Raw genomic sequence first — 15,703 nt, forward strand, 5'->3', positions numbered from 1 at the left:
TAAACTGATTACGATGAAAAATATAAAAATATAAAAACATACTCGCTGCATATCGTAAAGGTTAAATTAAGGTTTTTATGACGTTGGGGAAAAGGGATATCTACTTTTAATTAAGGTGGTAACACACACACACACACACACACACACACACACACACACACACACACACACACACACACACACACACGCACACACACACACACACTCTCTCTGAGGAACAGACGTTCGGACAATTAGAAACACGACCAAATCTTCAAATCTCCCTCTTGGCCTCTCAGCGTCTGTCTGGTCATCACACACACACACACTCTCACGCACACACTCACACACACACACACACTCTCTCTCTCTCTCACACACACACGCACACAAATCAAGTCTCTCTTCACACGAGATGATGAAATAGTTGGAGAACTCAGGAAATCTGTTTCTGGTGAAAGCGTTCTGGACTCTCAGATAGCTGAGCGCCTCGTGGGGAGAAGAAAGCCCAGCGGCTTTAAGTCAAGCTTCCTGTGTGACTCCGAGTGTGTGTGTGTGTGTGTGTGTGTGTGTGTGTGTGTGTGAGAGAGAGAAACACACTGCACTCTCCTGATGAAAGTTGCAGCGACGAAGCTGCAAAAAAAAAAAAATAAAAAGAAGGAAAAAGCGGCGTCGGCGAAGTCATAATCTATCACAGCGCCGCCGCTCACGCGCCGCAATCAAAGCTTCACTACGGGGCGAATCCGCCGGAAACAAAAGGCAATCTGACACGAGAGGAAACGAGAGGAAGAAACCTTTTGATTGAAACATTTAGTTCCAGGCACGATCCTCCGACTCAGCGGGAGGGAAAGAGAGAGACCCAGCTCCTTCCAGCAGGAAGCACACAGATGCATGATGGGGGATCGTGTCTGTGCAGCTAGACACAGATGCATGATGGGGGATCGTGTCTGTGCAGCTACACAGATGCATGATGGGGGATCGTGTCTGTGCAGCTACACAGATGCATGATGGGGGATCGTGTCTGTGCAGCTACACAGATGCATGATGGGGGATCGTGTCTGTGTAGCTACACAGATGCATGATGGGGGATCGTGTCTGTGCAGCTACACAGATGCATGATGGGGGATCGTGTCTTAAACATTAACTGAAGTTCAGATGAACTGGACTCACATCTTCAGGATTATAACTTTAATAAGCACGAGGGAAAGACAAATCTCTCACGCTCAAAAAAACCCTATTTGAGCGGCTTAAAGTGAGAAAGAGTCTCTAAAAAGCAGATTGAGACTTTCTAAAATAATGAACTATTAAAGCAACGCGAAGAAGAAGAAGAAGAAGAAGAAGAAGAAGAAGGATTCAGAGTCTCAGAGGAGCCGCAGGACGTTTATTGGTATAAAAAATACAAATAAAACCGTAATTACACCTCAAGTTGCGCCTGATTTGCTTCCAATTGGTCACTTTTGCACCCGCGACGAGTCCTTTATGGGCTGTTAACGTCCTAATAATAACTATACTCTGTATTTATGAAGAGCTAATGCAGCTAACGCAACCTTTGAGGTCACGAGGAAGCAGACGTCGTTCCGTGTTTGGAGCTAAATGGTCTCCGGGTTCAGATGTTTAGAAGTAAACACGTCGTTAGCTCAACGTTAGCGCCGCGGCGTCGGTGTATTTCTGACTCTCTCTCTCCGGGGAGATCTCGGAGCAACTTTCACATCTGAAGAAGAAGAAAAAAATAAAAGCGATAAAAGCGAGACGCAGAGTCCCGCGGGAGACGTTCTCTTCGGGGGGAAAACACTGAAAATGTTATTTTTGTCTTGTTTCTTACACATTTTGACAAAATCTTTTAAACAAAACAAAATAAAAAGATGCCACACGCTCGCATGCATACATCTCTACATAAAGTGTGTGTGTGTGTGTGTGTGTCTTCGTGGGGCACGTGGCGTGCACATGTGTGATGATGCAATCACGGCGGCAGGCGGGAGGTTTGACCTCGCTCGACCTCCGCACCTTAAGGAAGTCAAACTTTCCTCCAGAAGCAGAAGTTCCTAATAAAGCCGCACGGCGCTCCCTGAGGCCGAGTCCCAGAGACAAGCGTGAAGCCGAGCGCTACGCTTCACTTCCCCCCACGCCAAGACACGCAAACCCGACTTATAAGCTCCGGTCCGTTTACCTTGGAAATCAAATCTCTCTCTCTCTCTCTTTCACTGTGTGTGTGTGTGTGTGTGTGTGTGTGTGTGTGTGCTCTGAACCGCCTCCGTCTCATTTATTCACCGCTCTCGCAGCCTCCGAATGTCAGAAGCGAGAGATCTGCAGCTCCTGAAAGGAGAGCAGGAGTTTGCGCGACACGTCTTCGTGCACGCGAGGCGAGAAACATCGTAAAATAAAGTTTATAGAGGACGAGTGCTGCAAAACGCACCGAGGGGCTTAAACTAATAGGAGGGGCTGTTGATGCACTAACTGATTAGCATTTATTTATGTATTTTTATTTCCATTTATTCATTTTATTCTAACTTAATTAGCTTAGGGTTTTTTTTTACACTGTAAAAAATGATTTATATAGCTACATATATAGGCTTTTTTTGTTTTTTTACAGTGTATGTATATATATATATATATATATATATATATATATATATATATATATATACATATATATATATATACACACACACACATACACTGTAAAAAGGTATATAACTACATATATAGGTGTTTTTTACAGTGTATATATATGTATATATACACTGTAAAAAAAACAAACACACACAATATATAACTACATATATAGGTGTTTTATTTACAGTGTATATTTATATAAAAAAGTTTAAAAAAAGAGTAAGGGTTAGTAACCTCCTGTAAAGTATTTCCCAGTAAAATACTGTGTATTCATTCAAATATTACAATAGTCAAAGCTTCACTGTGATAAATATTGTACTGTTAGAAAACTACTGTCTACTGTAAAAAATCATTGTACCTGAAAAAGTACTGTAGAAAATGACAGTAACTAATAATCTATTGTAGTTGTGTAGTTATATACTGTGTGGTACTGCCAGTAAATAACTGTTAATTTAACAATGCACTTTTTACAGTGTATAAATATATACCCTGAACTAACCCTTCTCAAAGGGAGGGGCCATACCGGTACAGACCGCTAGTGGACCAATGAGGTCATCCCTGTGTGTGTGTGTGTGTGTGTGTGTGTAACAGAAATCATGCAGAGCACAACTCTTACACATCTCCGTGCTCGTGCGTCTGCAGGTCCGCCGCGTCCTCTTTCATTAGGTTCTGACATTCAGCGACGCGCCCGTCGGGCCTGCGTGCGCACAAACTTGTGTACCTGAATGTCACGCCGTAATGAGAATGGATATGACAGCGCACACACACACGTACACACACACACACACACACACACACACACACGCACACACCTTCCCCTCCCTCACATGCACGCAGCCATCTTGCTCCGCCTGCAGAGTCGAGACAATAAGCGAACTCTGTTTACTGAACCTCGTTCCCTCGCACGGACCTCCAGTAATTACTTTTAAATTGCAAAAAAAAAAACACAAACTGAGGGAACATTAACAAACGGTTGCGGCAATTTGTGCGGCGCCTCGAGGCCAGACAGCTTGTTTTTTTATTTCAAATAGAAATGAAGGTATTTTGCCATCGTCCACTGCAGTATCATGTTATGTTAGGCTTTCTTTCTCCTCTGGTTGTATAGAAGTCTATGCTTCATGTGTTCAAGCTGCATTCTCTCTCCTGACCACCAGGGGCGACTCCTCTGGTTGTATAGAAGTCTATGCTTCATGTGTTAAAGCTGCATTCTCTCTCCTGACCACCTAGGGGCGACTCCTCTGGTTGTATAGAAGTCTATGCTTCATGTGTTAAAGCTGCATTCTCTCTCCTGACCACCAGGGGGTGACTCCTCTGGTTGTATAGAAGTCTATGCTTCATGTGTTCAAGCTGCATTCTCTCTCCTGACCACCAGGGGCAACTCCTCTGGTTGTATAGAAGTCTATGCTTCATGTGTTAAAGCTGCATTCTGTCTGTCTAAGGCTTTTTTTTCTCTTCCTGCTCAGCAGGATGTAGCTTTTAGCTCGATGCTAACGCCGTCGGAGGAGAAAAGAATCAATTCTTAACAAACCCCGTAAAGAAACCCGGCGCTCTCAGACGGAGAGGAGGAGCGCGTCTTCTTTCAGGGTCACGACACATCAATAGCGGCCGTGATTATCATGATCAGCTGTAATGAGGGGTCCGTGGGGTGAGCGCCACTCGTCTCTTTCCTTTAACACGGCCTGTTATTAACACTGTGTCTGTGTGTGTGTGTGTGTGTGTGTGAGACTCGTCTTACACCGTGTAATTCTCTCTGTCATCCTGTCCTGTCACAATGTCCACAAAAGGCGCACACACACATCCGCAAAAAAAACACATGTTGGACGCACACAAAGGAGCGGCGGCCGCCGGGTCGCCGTGCAGCTGATGAGGTCTGCACATCGTGTCGGAGTGTCGAAGGTCTCGCTTTTTTTTGTTGTTGTATTTTTGCAGTTTTGTGACCCACAAAAAAAAAACATTCCATCAAAAGCCAGCGCTGCAGAGAGGAACGTGTCGGCGCTCTTATCGGTGCCTTTTTGATTCGTGAAACATTAATTTAAGCCTTTACATCCACGCAGGCGGTGTGACGACAACGTGCTGAGTCAAGTGCATGTTTTTCCTTTGATATAAAAGGAGTGAAAGAGACAGAAAGAGAGAGAGAGAGAAGAGAGAGAGAGTTGAAGGAAGGGCGAGAGTACAGTACCTCCATAGTCTGAGACTGGTGCATGGCTTTGATTGCATTCTGTGCCATAGCTCTGGTGGAAAACGTGACAAACGCACATCCTGTAAGGGGGGAGGGAGGGGAGGGAGGGAGGGATGGAGCGACAGTGGAAGGTAGGGGGGGAGGGGGGGCAGGAGGAGGAGGAGGAGGAGGAGGAGGAGGAGGAGGAGGTGGGAAGACGAGAAAGAACAAAAACAAGACAAAAGGGTTGGACACGTCGTTGTTATAAAAAAATAAATACAAAAACAGAGATTGATACAGAGAACAGCTCACAGGCGGACAACGGTGTTGTTAATCGCCGTGGAAACAACAAGCACAGTGTCATGACAACCGCATAACCCCCCACCACCACCAACACCCACACACACACACACCCACACACACACACCCCATCCCAACACCTCGCCACATCCACAGGACATTAAAACAACCACAATCACCACGGGGCCTCCGGATTGGCTGTTGACGCCTTTGCCCCGCCTCCTCCCTCCTTTTTTCACCTCCTCTTTTCGCCTCCTCCTTTCTCGTCTCTTTGCCTCGGCGCCATCTTATTTTTCTCCCGCGCCCCCCCCGAACCCGAGCTAAGCCGCTCTCAACAAATCAACGATGTAAAAATCAGTCCACGTTTTAGCGCGGAGGCGATTTGAATTAATCGGGGGCGTGTGATTGGCTGTCCTCTTTCTCGCTCTTTTTTCGTCAAACGGAGAACGAGAAGTTGGCGGCGTTGGCGGCGGCGGCGGCGTTGGCGTTGGCGGCGAGCGAGAACAAAGTATCTGCAGGAGATCCGAGAAGTCGTGAGACTTATTTAATCAAACAAAGAGACGAGGAAGAGAAAAGGAGGCGAGGTCGACCTCATCCGTGACTGACACTGAGCTCAGCCAATCAGAGACGAGAGGGTCTTTTTTCTAGTTTTTTGGGGAGATGGAAGGGGGGGGAGGGGGGGTGTTATTGGCTAGCTGTCTGGGGGAGGGGAGGGGGGAGGGAAGTGGTTATGTGATGGAAGGTTGTGTTGTGTTTTCCGGCTGGTTAGGGAGTGATTAGAGGAGATAATGTGAGAAGTGCTTCAACAACCCCCCGGACTAATAATATGCTAACAAACTCACCAAGCCATGTTAGCGCACCCAGGCCTGAACAGATTACACACACACACACACACACACACACACACACACACACACGTTCAGGTACGGCTGGCTGACTCGTGGTTTGGCAATAAGGGGAAGAAGAAAAAAAATCGTAATAGCCTGGGTCATCAGATAGACTCTCTGAGTGTGTGGAGGGGAGGAAGAGGGCAGAGAGTAAAAAGAGAGAGAGAGAGAGAGAGAGAGGGAGAGAGGAGGAAAGATAATGCGTAGAGAGAGAGAGAGAGAGAGAGAGAGAGAGAGAGAGAGAGAGAGAGGACGGACAGATGTGTGGAGGAAATATAGATGCGATCGTTGGCCTCTTCCACCTCTATCAAAAGCCGGCTGTGATAGAACGAGGCTGAGAGTGACGGATGGTCGTTACATCCACGACACGGATTTCATAGAACAAAGAGGATCCGAGGATTCATGTGTTAAAGCTGCATTCTCTCTCCTGACCACCAGGGGGTGACTCCTCTGGTTGTATAGAAGTCTATGCTTCATGTGTTGAAGCTGCATTCTCCCTCCTGACCACCAGGGGGCGACTCCTCTGGTTGTATAGAAGTCTACGCTTCATGTGTTGAAGCTGCATTCTCTCTCCTGACCACCAGGGGGCGACTCCTCTGGTTGTATAGAAGTCTATGCTTCATGTGTTTAAGCTGCATTCCCTCTTCTGACCACCAGGGGGCGACTCCTCTGGTTGTATAGAAGTCTATGCTTCATGTGTTCAAGCTGCATTCTCTCTCCTGACCACCAGGGGGCGACTCATCTGGTTGTATAGAAGTCTATGCTTCATGTGTTAAAGCTGCATTCTCTCTCCTGACCACCAGGGGGCGACTCATCTGGTTGTATAGAAGTCTATGCTTCATGTGTTGAAGCTACATTCTCTCTCCTGACCACCAGGGGGTGACTCCTCTGGTTGTACAGAAGTCTATGCTTCATGTGTTCAAGCTGCATTCCCTCTCCTGACCATGAGGAGGGCGACTCCTCTGGTTGTATAGAAGTCTTGTGTTTTTTCATCAGTGAATTCTGCAGGGCAATTTTGAACATTTATTTCAAAAGAATAATTTAAAAACCTTTCACTCCGTCTCGGCCTCTTTGAACAGACATCTTCTCTATTCAACCTCCCAACGATCTGCTTTTGATCTCGTTACCTCCACTTTTTGAATGTTTATATCGTTGACGACTGGAAGTACATTCATTTACTCGCCTTTCATAAGAAACCGCCTCGCTGACCTGACATGAGAGATGTAAAGAATGTAATGAAAAGAGACTGAAGGTTATCAGATTCTGCAGCACTGACCTAGTAAACATAGCAACGGGTCCTTTGCTGCTTCTTTACTGTAGCGAGGACAGTTGGGAAAAAAGGGGGTCATCGCCTCGACCGAGTCTATTTTAGACGGGCCACAATCTGTCATTTAACCGCTTCGTTTCCAGCAGGTTGCCGATCGTCTGCGGGGAAATCGCTGCCCAGAAACTGGATCAGATCTGGACGGGAGGGGGGAGAGGAGTTGGGGGGGTCCTCCAGGTCCTCTAGGTCCCGACTCTCTTTCCAAAAGCGGTCAGCAACAACGTCACCGGTCGTCATCTATTGGAAACTCTTCCGTTTGTCTCCAGTTGGCAGCGTCCAGAAATAACGCTTCTATCTTTAGCCCGGTTTTCTGCAGCTCGAAGCCTCTAAATAAAGAATTCCTCAGCGCCCACGAACATCGATTCATTAATGTCGAAGCTCTTAACTGGCTGGTTTCCTGCGTGTCTTATCCCTTCTTTTTTTTTAAATTTTTGTTTGAGAGATGTTCCTCGGCTCGTGAGCGCTAAAAATACCTCACGGGCCCGCATTCTGTCGTCAGCGGAGAGCCGAGCAGTCCTTTAATGAAAGTAGGGTAGCTCCCAAGGCCCAGCCATCCACCGGTGGTGTGATCCATATTTTATTAATAGTGGGATGATGGCGCTCTCGTCCTGATTGATACGGCGCTTCGACGGGAGCTCAGTTAGGTGGGACCGAGGGCCTCTGGGATTCGGAGGCGCAGAGGAATCCTTAAAGACCTATTTATTTCCAACCTGGTTAAGTTTTCTCTTTTTATTGAGCCGGACGACCGGCGCTCCCTGCAACTAAGTGGTTTGTCTCGGCTCGACGGCAAACGTCCGATCGTGCCCGTCGCATCTGAAATATTCATGAGGACAAAAGAGAGAAGCTGCAAAAAAAAAAAAAAAAAATGGGAGAAGGAAACGAGGATGGGAATGGAAGGAGGCCGATGTGGGACGTCTGGTGGGAAAAAAAGAGGACAAATTGATGCAAGAGAGGATTCTAGGACAGCGAGGGTGAATAGATGGAGAGCAGGAGGTGTGTGTATGTGTGTGTGTGCTGAGTGAAGAAGCAAAGGACCATGGGAGTTTGAGTGGTTTAGTTTCAGGCAAAGATTGGTTCTACATAGAGACAACCTTGAGGAGAAAAAGAAGAGAAGACACGTTGAGCAAATTAAGTCAAAACGATAAAAAAAAACACATTCATAACGTCTGACAAAACCACAGGAACAAAAATAAACGTGACCGACAGATTCACACGGAACCTCCGTGACGTTGACATTGACAGCTTGAGTGACAAGAAGAGGAGGAAGAGGAGGAGGAAGAGGAGGAGGAGGACAGAGGGTTTTTAAAGCCCCCTCCATCTCTTCAGCACATTGAAACCACAAAGGGGAGAAAGGGAAAGGGAAGGTAAGGAGTGTTGGGAAGGTAAAAAGTGTTGGGAAGGTAAGGAGTGTTGGGAAGGTAAGGAGTGTTGGGAAGGTCAGGAGTGTTGAGAAGGTAAGGAGTGTTGGGAAGGTAAAAAGTGTTGGGAAGGTAAGGAGTGTTGGGAAGGTAAGGAGTGTTGGGAAGGTAAGGAGTGTTGGGAAGGTCAGGAGTGTTGAGAAGGTAAGGAGTGTTGGGAAGGTAAAAAGTGTTGGGAAGGTAAGGAGTGTTGGGAAGGTAAGGAGTGTTGGGAAGGTCAGGAGTGTTGAGAAGGTAAGGAGTGTTGGGAAGGTAAAAAGTGTTGGGAAGGTAAGGAGTGTTGGGAAGGTAAGGAGTGTTGGGAAGGTCAGGAGTGTTGAGAAGGTAAGGAGTGTTGGGAAGGTAAGAAGTATTGGGAAGGTAAGGAGTGTTGAGAAGGTAAGGAGTGTTGAGAAGGTAAGGAGGTTTGGGAAGGTAAGAAGTGTTGGGAAGATAAGGAGGTTTGGGAAGCTAGGGAGTGTTGGGAAGGTAAGGAGGTTTAGGAAGGTAAGGAGGTTTAGGAAGGTAAGGAGGTTTGGGAAGCTAGGGAGTGTTGGGAAGGTAAGAAGTGTTCTGAAGGTAAGGAGGTTTGGGAAGGTAAGGAGTGTTGGGAAGGTAAGGAGGTTTGGGAAGCTAGGAAGGTTTCGGAAGGTAAGGAGTGTTGGGAAGGTAAGGAGTGTTGGATGAGAGTAGAAACGATTGGGTGTGGGTGGTGGGAGGGGTCCCTGTGCTCCCACAAGAGCTATTCATAGAGGTACTTGTGAGATTGGATTGATGGGTGAGACGGTTGGAAGTACTTGTGAGATCTTTTACAGCGGTTATTTTAAAACTCAGTACTCCAGGTTGTTGGAGAGCTCGGAAGTCGACGAATCGAATTGGTTCGGCGGCTTGTAAATGGACCTTTTTCTGGGATTTTGAAGCAGCCCCGGAGCACTTTGTCTGGAGGACATCATGTCGTCCTCGTATCCGTCTCCAAATGGAACGAGTGCAACTCGAACTTCAGCTGGTTTGCCATCGAACGTGCTCTTGTGGTGACGGATTAGTTCTTAATGGAGTTTAATCAGTGCACTGATGTCCTGCGATGGATTTGCAATCGCCATTTGGAGTCTTTTGTTAGAACTCATTGAAGGGTTCCTCAAAGTAAGGTACCGGAAAAAGTATTCGCTGTAGTATAAAAGATTCAAATCAGACTACTTCTGCATTCTCCCAAGGTAACACTTTTATGTTGAGTATATTTACTTCATGACCTGGAGAACAAAGAATGAATCCTTTCATGTTTGTTTGGTCTTTTCCAAACCAATTGAGGAAAGGAAAAACATGTTTTAGTTGTAGAAATACAACCAACTCGTCGCATGCTGTCGATGCAACAAGCAGCAACTCCGGATTTGAACTGCCGGTGTAAAAATTCCCTCCGCCTCAGTGTGGGAGCATCAAAAGAGCTCAGGGCTGGCTTACGGGGAGGCTAAACTGGAACAGCAGGGCAGGTGGAGGATATGAATGGAGGTTAGGAGGTCGGAGGAGAGAGAGAGAGAGAGGGGGAAAGATATATAGAGGGAAAGGGAGAGGCATGCGTTCACAACGAGCCTCAAGGTGTCGCTGCAGTTCATTTGTATTCACATCTCAAAACAAATGGGGGAAAACTCGCCACCTTCTTTCTTGAGGAAGTCAAATCAGCGTTGATGGCGAATGAAGTCGTGGGCGCCGCCCTGAACTAGAAAGCTGAGCGTCTCCCGCTGGCAGAGCCGACGCGGACCAGCATGCATTGCGTGCCGGTTGCACCATCTCGCTAATAGACAATAGTGTTTCTTTTTGGCGGGAAAATTTAGAGAGTTCTACGTCGAAGAAGAACTTTGCAGCTGCTAAACTCGTAGCTTTCTCAATGCGTCAGCTATCGCTTCAACCCACTTCAACCCACTTCATTCCACTTCATTCGCCATCAGCGATGACCTCGTCGTCCGCATAGAAGCTGGCGAATTTTCTTTCCTTTAACATGACTCTCTCAAAACCTTGGAAGAAATCTGGGGGAAGCCGGATCTGAACGAGTGAATTTAGTCAGCAACATAATTAAATATAAAAGTATAATATAATTGACTGATTTTTTAAATTGTATATATTTATTCATAAATTCTTTTAAAGGAAGCAGTGCGAACTGAAGTCCTGAATGCCTCCAAAAGTATTTTTTTTTATTTTTCATACATGTTTCTGGCTGCAGGTAGACACTAATCACCAAAGTTTACAGTAAACAACTTCTTCTCTTGTGACGTTGACGGCTCAGGAAGAAACTTCCAGTCGTCGCCAGCGGAGAGAAAAATGGTTGAAAAACAAGCAAATTAGCTCGTTATTATTATGCAGCAAAATACTTCTGAGTACAAGACGGAATAAATAGCTAAACAATAAAGATTGGAGTTCAATAACTGGGATAAATTCCCAGATTTCTTTAGATGCATGACCCCAAAGAATAATGAGCCGATTCTTTTTATTATCAGTTGCTTTCATGTAGTTTGCTTTTCCCGCTTCGACCAGACTTCCTGCAGGACTTTGAGTGCGAGTCGACACAATGAGCAGCTAATAAATAAATCACATGGAGCAGCATTACGTGTGGATGGACGTGAGTCGGAGTGACACACACCTCTGCTCAGTCCGTCGGGCCCTCGGAGGATCCGGCACTCCTCGATCTGTCCGAACGCAGAGAACATGACCCGGATGTCGTTCTCGTTGCACTTCTTCGACACCATGCCGATGAACAGCTTCCTGTCTTCCACCGCTGCAGAGAGGAAGAGGAGGAGGTGGAAAGAGGAGGGGTGTGAGTGTTCACAGCACTTAATATACACATTTATGAGGCCTGGCGGAGATCATGCGTCCTGTCGTGTAAGTGTGTGCGTGTGTGTGCGTCTGTCTGTCCGTCCATGGAGTGTCACACTATAAAATATACAGATTTTAATGATTTTTAGCGGCAAAAGGCGTTAGCTTGTCTGCTGCAGGGCCTTTTATGGGGCTCAAAAATGGAAGGAGTTGAGTGTTTGTTGCATTTATTTTATGCTATATTGTCTCTGAATTGTGCTTTTTTTTTTTAAAGGACCGTAAGATGTTTCAGGACGTTTGTTCATGCACTTTTTTTTGCAAAGAGTTGAATGCAAAGAGCAAACTGAAACTTGACATGTTTGCACAATAAAGATTGCACAGAGCTAAGCTAGCTGTTTCCCTTTGGTTTCCAGTCTTAGTGCTAAGCTAGGCTAACAGCTTCACAGTCCACGCATCCCTCCCAGCGGACATTTCCTGAAGATAGCAAACTATTCGTGTACTTGTTTGTGTGTTGTTTCCTGGTTTGCATCAGAATTCTCTGCAACACATAACACACTGAGAAACAGGGGAAGCGCAGAGAAAGAACAAAGAGAAAAAGAAACACATTTTCACCACAGAGACAAAAGAGAAAATGGAATGAGACAGAACAAAACACCAATCAAAAGAAACAAAGGCGGCGAGGAGGAGAGGGAGAGGGAAAAGAAGACAGTGGGAGAGCGATGGAGACAGACAGAGTTCATGTATTTCATCATCACGCCATCTGCGAGGCTCTGATCAATGTCTCGTTATCACTTCAACACAGACGGCTCGCCGAGACTCTCCAGCTTGTCTCCTCTCGCCCTCTTCCTCTCGCCTCCTCCTCTTCCTCCCTCATTGATTCCTCCCACCGCTGCTGACACAATCCCTCCCCTCTCCGGTGCAATCTCCAGGAATGTGATCCGGCTGCAGGTGTCTGCGGCCAAAGGAACTTAGGTTTTGGGCGGTTGAGTTTGAACGGCGGCCGAAACATCACGCGTGTGTGTGTGTGTGTGTGTGTGTTGAGGCGTTCCCGCTGCATTCAATGTAATGCTAATCCAATTCATTTTTAATGAGGAAACTGTCAGCTCTCACCGCGAGGCGAAAGAGATAAGCGGTCTGTTGCACTCTGGGAAATCAATAGCGCACTTGTTTATTTTGCTTGTTTGAATTGTTTGTGTGTTTAAAAGACAAACCGTCGGGATACGCTGCCAAGATAAGTGTTGTTTCAGAAAGCTTTAACTCCTTTGTACACAGTGTGTGTGCACACACATGTGTGTGTGTGTCTGTGTGTGTGTGTGTGTCACTCCAGAGGAAGATTACCACAAGTCTAACAGCAATGTAATTAATTTACTCTGCGTCGATAGAAGAGACAGAGAGGAGATATCGTTACAATTGACTGTGTCTGTTTCGGGCGGCCGGGGGAGGGGATAAGACCCGCAGAGCTTTGCATTCTGGGATAAAAAGAAAAGTGGAGCATAACTGCTGAGCTTCAACACGTGGAATAAAAACCAATGTCTCCGTCGTAACGTACACGTGTCGGGTCTTTTCTCCCTCTCCTTCCATCTCCATCCGCCGACTAAACCAATAACCCTCTGAGCGGCCCGTCCGTCAGCGTAACAGCGGCTGGAACGCCGGGTTTATTAAAGGTCGTTACCGTTAAGTGGATGGATGCGTTACGTATGGCCTCGCTCTATATCCCCCCTCCTCCCGTTCTTGGCTTTGAGTGGTGGCTGCTTTATTAAGTTCCCCCGTCGTTACCCTGCCGGTTATGTCTCATCAAGTCGTTTCTCGCCATATTTCAGCGGAGCGGATGATGGCTTTTTATCAGGGTTTCTCCGCTGCCTCGCCGAGATGCCGTCGGTTTTTATTGTATTTCCCCCCGCAGGACGGTGATATAAGGAATGTGTGTGTGTGTGTGTCGGCCTCTTATGCGAAGTTATGGCTAAGCTGCTGCTTTTAGTTTCCTTGCTATGGATAAATATCAGAAAGAAACGCCTTTAAAAGCAACCTGCAACTGGATTTAACCCATTCAGAACCAAGACTGAGCGATTGTTCGATAAAACTGTAAATCATAGCTTGTTTTATGAAAAAGAAAGCCTCAAAAACTCCTGTATTTGGATGTATTGAACACCATAAGTAAGACACAAATGATATATATGGTTTAGTACATGAGAAAATTCAAATAGCCCCAATGGACCCAATGGATGCCAATGGAGACCCATTGGGTCCATTGGGTCTCCATTGGACCCAATGGAGCTCATCTGAATGTTCTTTGTACTAACTCTCTAAAACCTGACAGCCTTTTCATTTCTTTCTGTGTGTCATCTTCATTTCCTCTTAACCAGAAACATGTAGACTGATATTTACACATCTGAACATCTCACATGCTTTTATTATAACAACATTATTCAAACAGCCCTCGTGGCTGCAGAGACACACACTTTTAGTTTGGTCGGACATTTTCGAGGTTGGTGGTCACTTCATCCAATCAGGTTTTTTTTTATTTGTTTTTCATATTCTGCTCAATTACTCAGCTTTAAGGGTCAGTTGCAACCAAATTGCAGAAAAATAGTCTCACTTAGCCATGCAGATGATTTCAGTTTCAGTTAATTTGCTCAAAATGTTCATAAATCTGCTCCGCTGCAGCGCTCCTCCATCCAGAATGATTTCAAATGAGACATATTTTGTCAGCTTTTGAGGTTTGTGAGGATTCAAAGTAGGAATTCGCTTTTTTTGGGGTCCATTGCAATCGATTCATCTCCGTAACATCTGAGTGGCTGCAAATATAAATCCTGCTGAGCCCCCGAGGTCGCGGGGACCCGGAACATGTAGTTTGATTTCAGTATCGACAACATGCAATCTGCTGGGGGAGATCTGACAGCTGCGCTCTTTTTTTTTTAAAGACATCATTGTCCAGAGGCCTGTCGCCACGACCTCAACCAGAAACATGAACTCTGCAGAGGCAGCCGGGAAAATAATGGAAAAAAAGAACCTGAAATTAGAAACGAATCAATTTCAAGACATCGTGTGCTTCTTTTTTTATGTGCCTCTCACATCAAAGCGCAACTTTAATAACATTGTCTTCTAGTTTCCAAATGTACCTCGACTAAATATCACTGAGCATAATGAACCTGATAAATCTCTAAAGTGTTATTGCCAAATCAAAATGGAGCCAATTAAAAACAGATTGAAATAGTAGGGGCAACAAAATTCAGACCTTGTAAAAGTGTCTTCAAAGAAAAAAGTAAAATGATCTTCACCCTTGTATTAACTGCTTTCATTTGCATGTTTAATAAATGTTAAAAAAACAACTTATGTTTTAAATATCTATCTATCCGCCACCTAAAATATTTCTAATGACTCGTTGCATTTGATTGTGGATTCACGAGTCGCATCCAATCAAATCCAACGAGGGTTGGAAGTGTCACGAGAATGGGTCAGTCACGAGGTCACAGTTATGTTGACCTTTGACCTTTGATAACCAAATTCAAATCGGGTCATCGTGAAGTTCGGGTGGACGTTTGTGCCAAATTTGAAGAAATTCCCGCCAGGATTTCATGAGTATGGACCGGACATACGAACTCTCGGACAGCGGAGGACGGTCAGAATTATGTTATATTTTCTTACATTTTGTGGCGAACTGTCCCTTTAAGGACACCGTACGCCTCCGCCGTACACTTCCTCGTCGTAATGTGAAGCAGCGAAGAGGATGATAGGATCTGCAATATGTCGTTCGGAAATGGGGTGAACTGAGGACTGAAGCGTGTGAGGCACTCGTGAGAAATATGCATTAAAAAACAAGTGTGTGTGTGTGTGTGTGTGTGTGTGTGTGTGTGTGTGTGTGTGTGTGTGTGTGTGTGTGAGAGGAGAGTGTATACAGCGTGTTTGTATGAGCGAGCAGCCACGGGGGGAAAAGACGCCGGTTCACCACGAGGCCAAAACGATTCAACTTTCGCCGACCTCCTTCTGAAGCACCTCAATAATTCATCACACATATAAGAATATATTTATATACATATATATATATATATATATATATAAATAAATATATAAATATATGAATATACCGCCCATCCCTCCTTCTGTTTCTCACTTTGTCCCTCACTCAATCTCCCCCCCACTCGTCCCGTCTGCCAGCCGAGCGGCGAGCAAAACACACGGGTGAGATAGCTATTACCAAGCAAATTCAGAGCGGCTATTGATGCATCTGTGTGTGATATTGATG

General features: G+C 45.7%; 1 protein-coding gene across 11 annotated transcripts in view; it reads right to left on the bottom strand.

The window, feature by feature from the left end:
* celf2 (cugbp, Elav-like family member 2) overlaps nt 1-15,703 on the bottom strand; it is a 103,065-nt gene that overhangs the window by 22,125 nt on the left and 65,237 nt on the right. For 6 of the 11 annotated variants that reach the window (XM_068586052.1, XM_068586051.1, XM_068586049.1 and 3 more), the window contains exons 5-6: nt 11,255-11,422; nt 4,772-4,851 (exon numbers count right to left, since the gene is read on the bottom strand). In XM_068586052.1, the coding sequence (XP_068442153.1) occupies nt 4,772-4,851; nt 11,255-11,422 (248 nt within the window). The remainder of the gene's footprint in view (nt 1-4,771; nt 4,852-11,254; nt 11,423-15,703) is intronic. The other 5 variants (XM_068586055.1, XM_068586053.1, XM_068586057.1 and 2 more) reach the window with 1 other exon arrangement.

Source organism: Clinocottus analis, unplaced genomic scaffold, assembly GCF_023055335.1.
Source record: "Clinocottus analis isolate CAN_PGR_092001 unplaced genomic scaffold, fCliAna1.0.p SCAF_20, whole genome shotgun sequence".
Lineage (NCBI taxonomy): Eukaryota > Metazoa > Chordata > Actinopteri > Perciformes > Cottidae > Clinocottus > Clinocottus analis.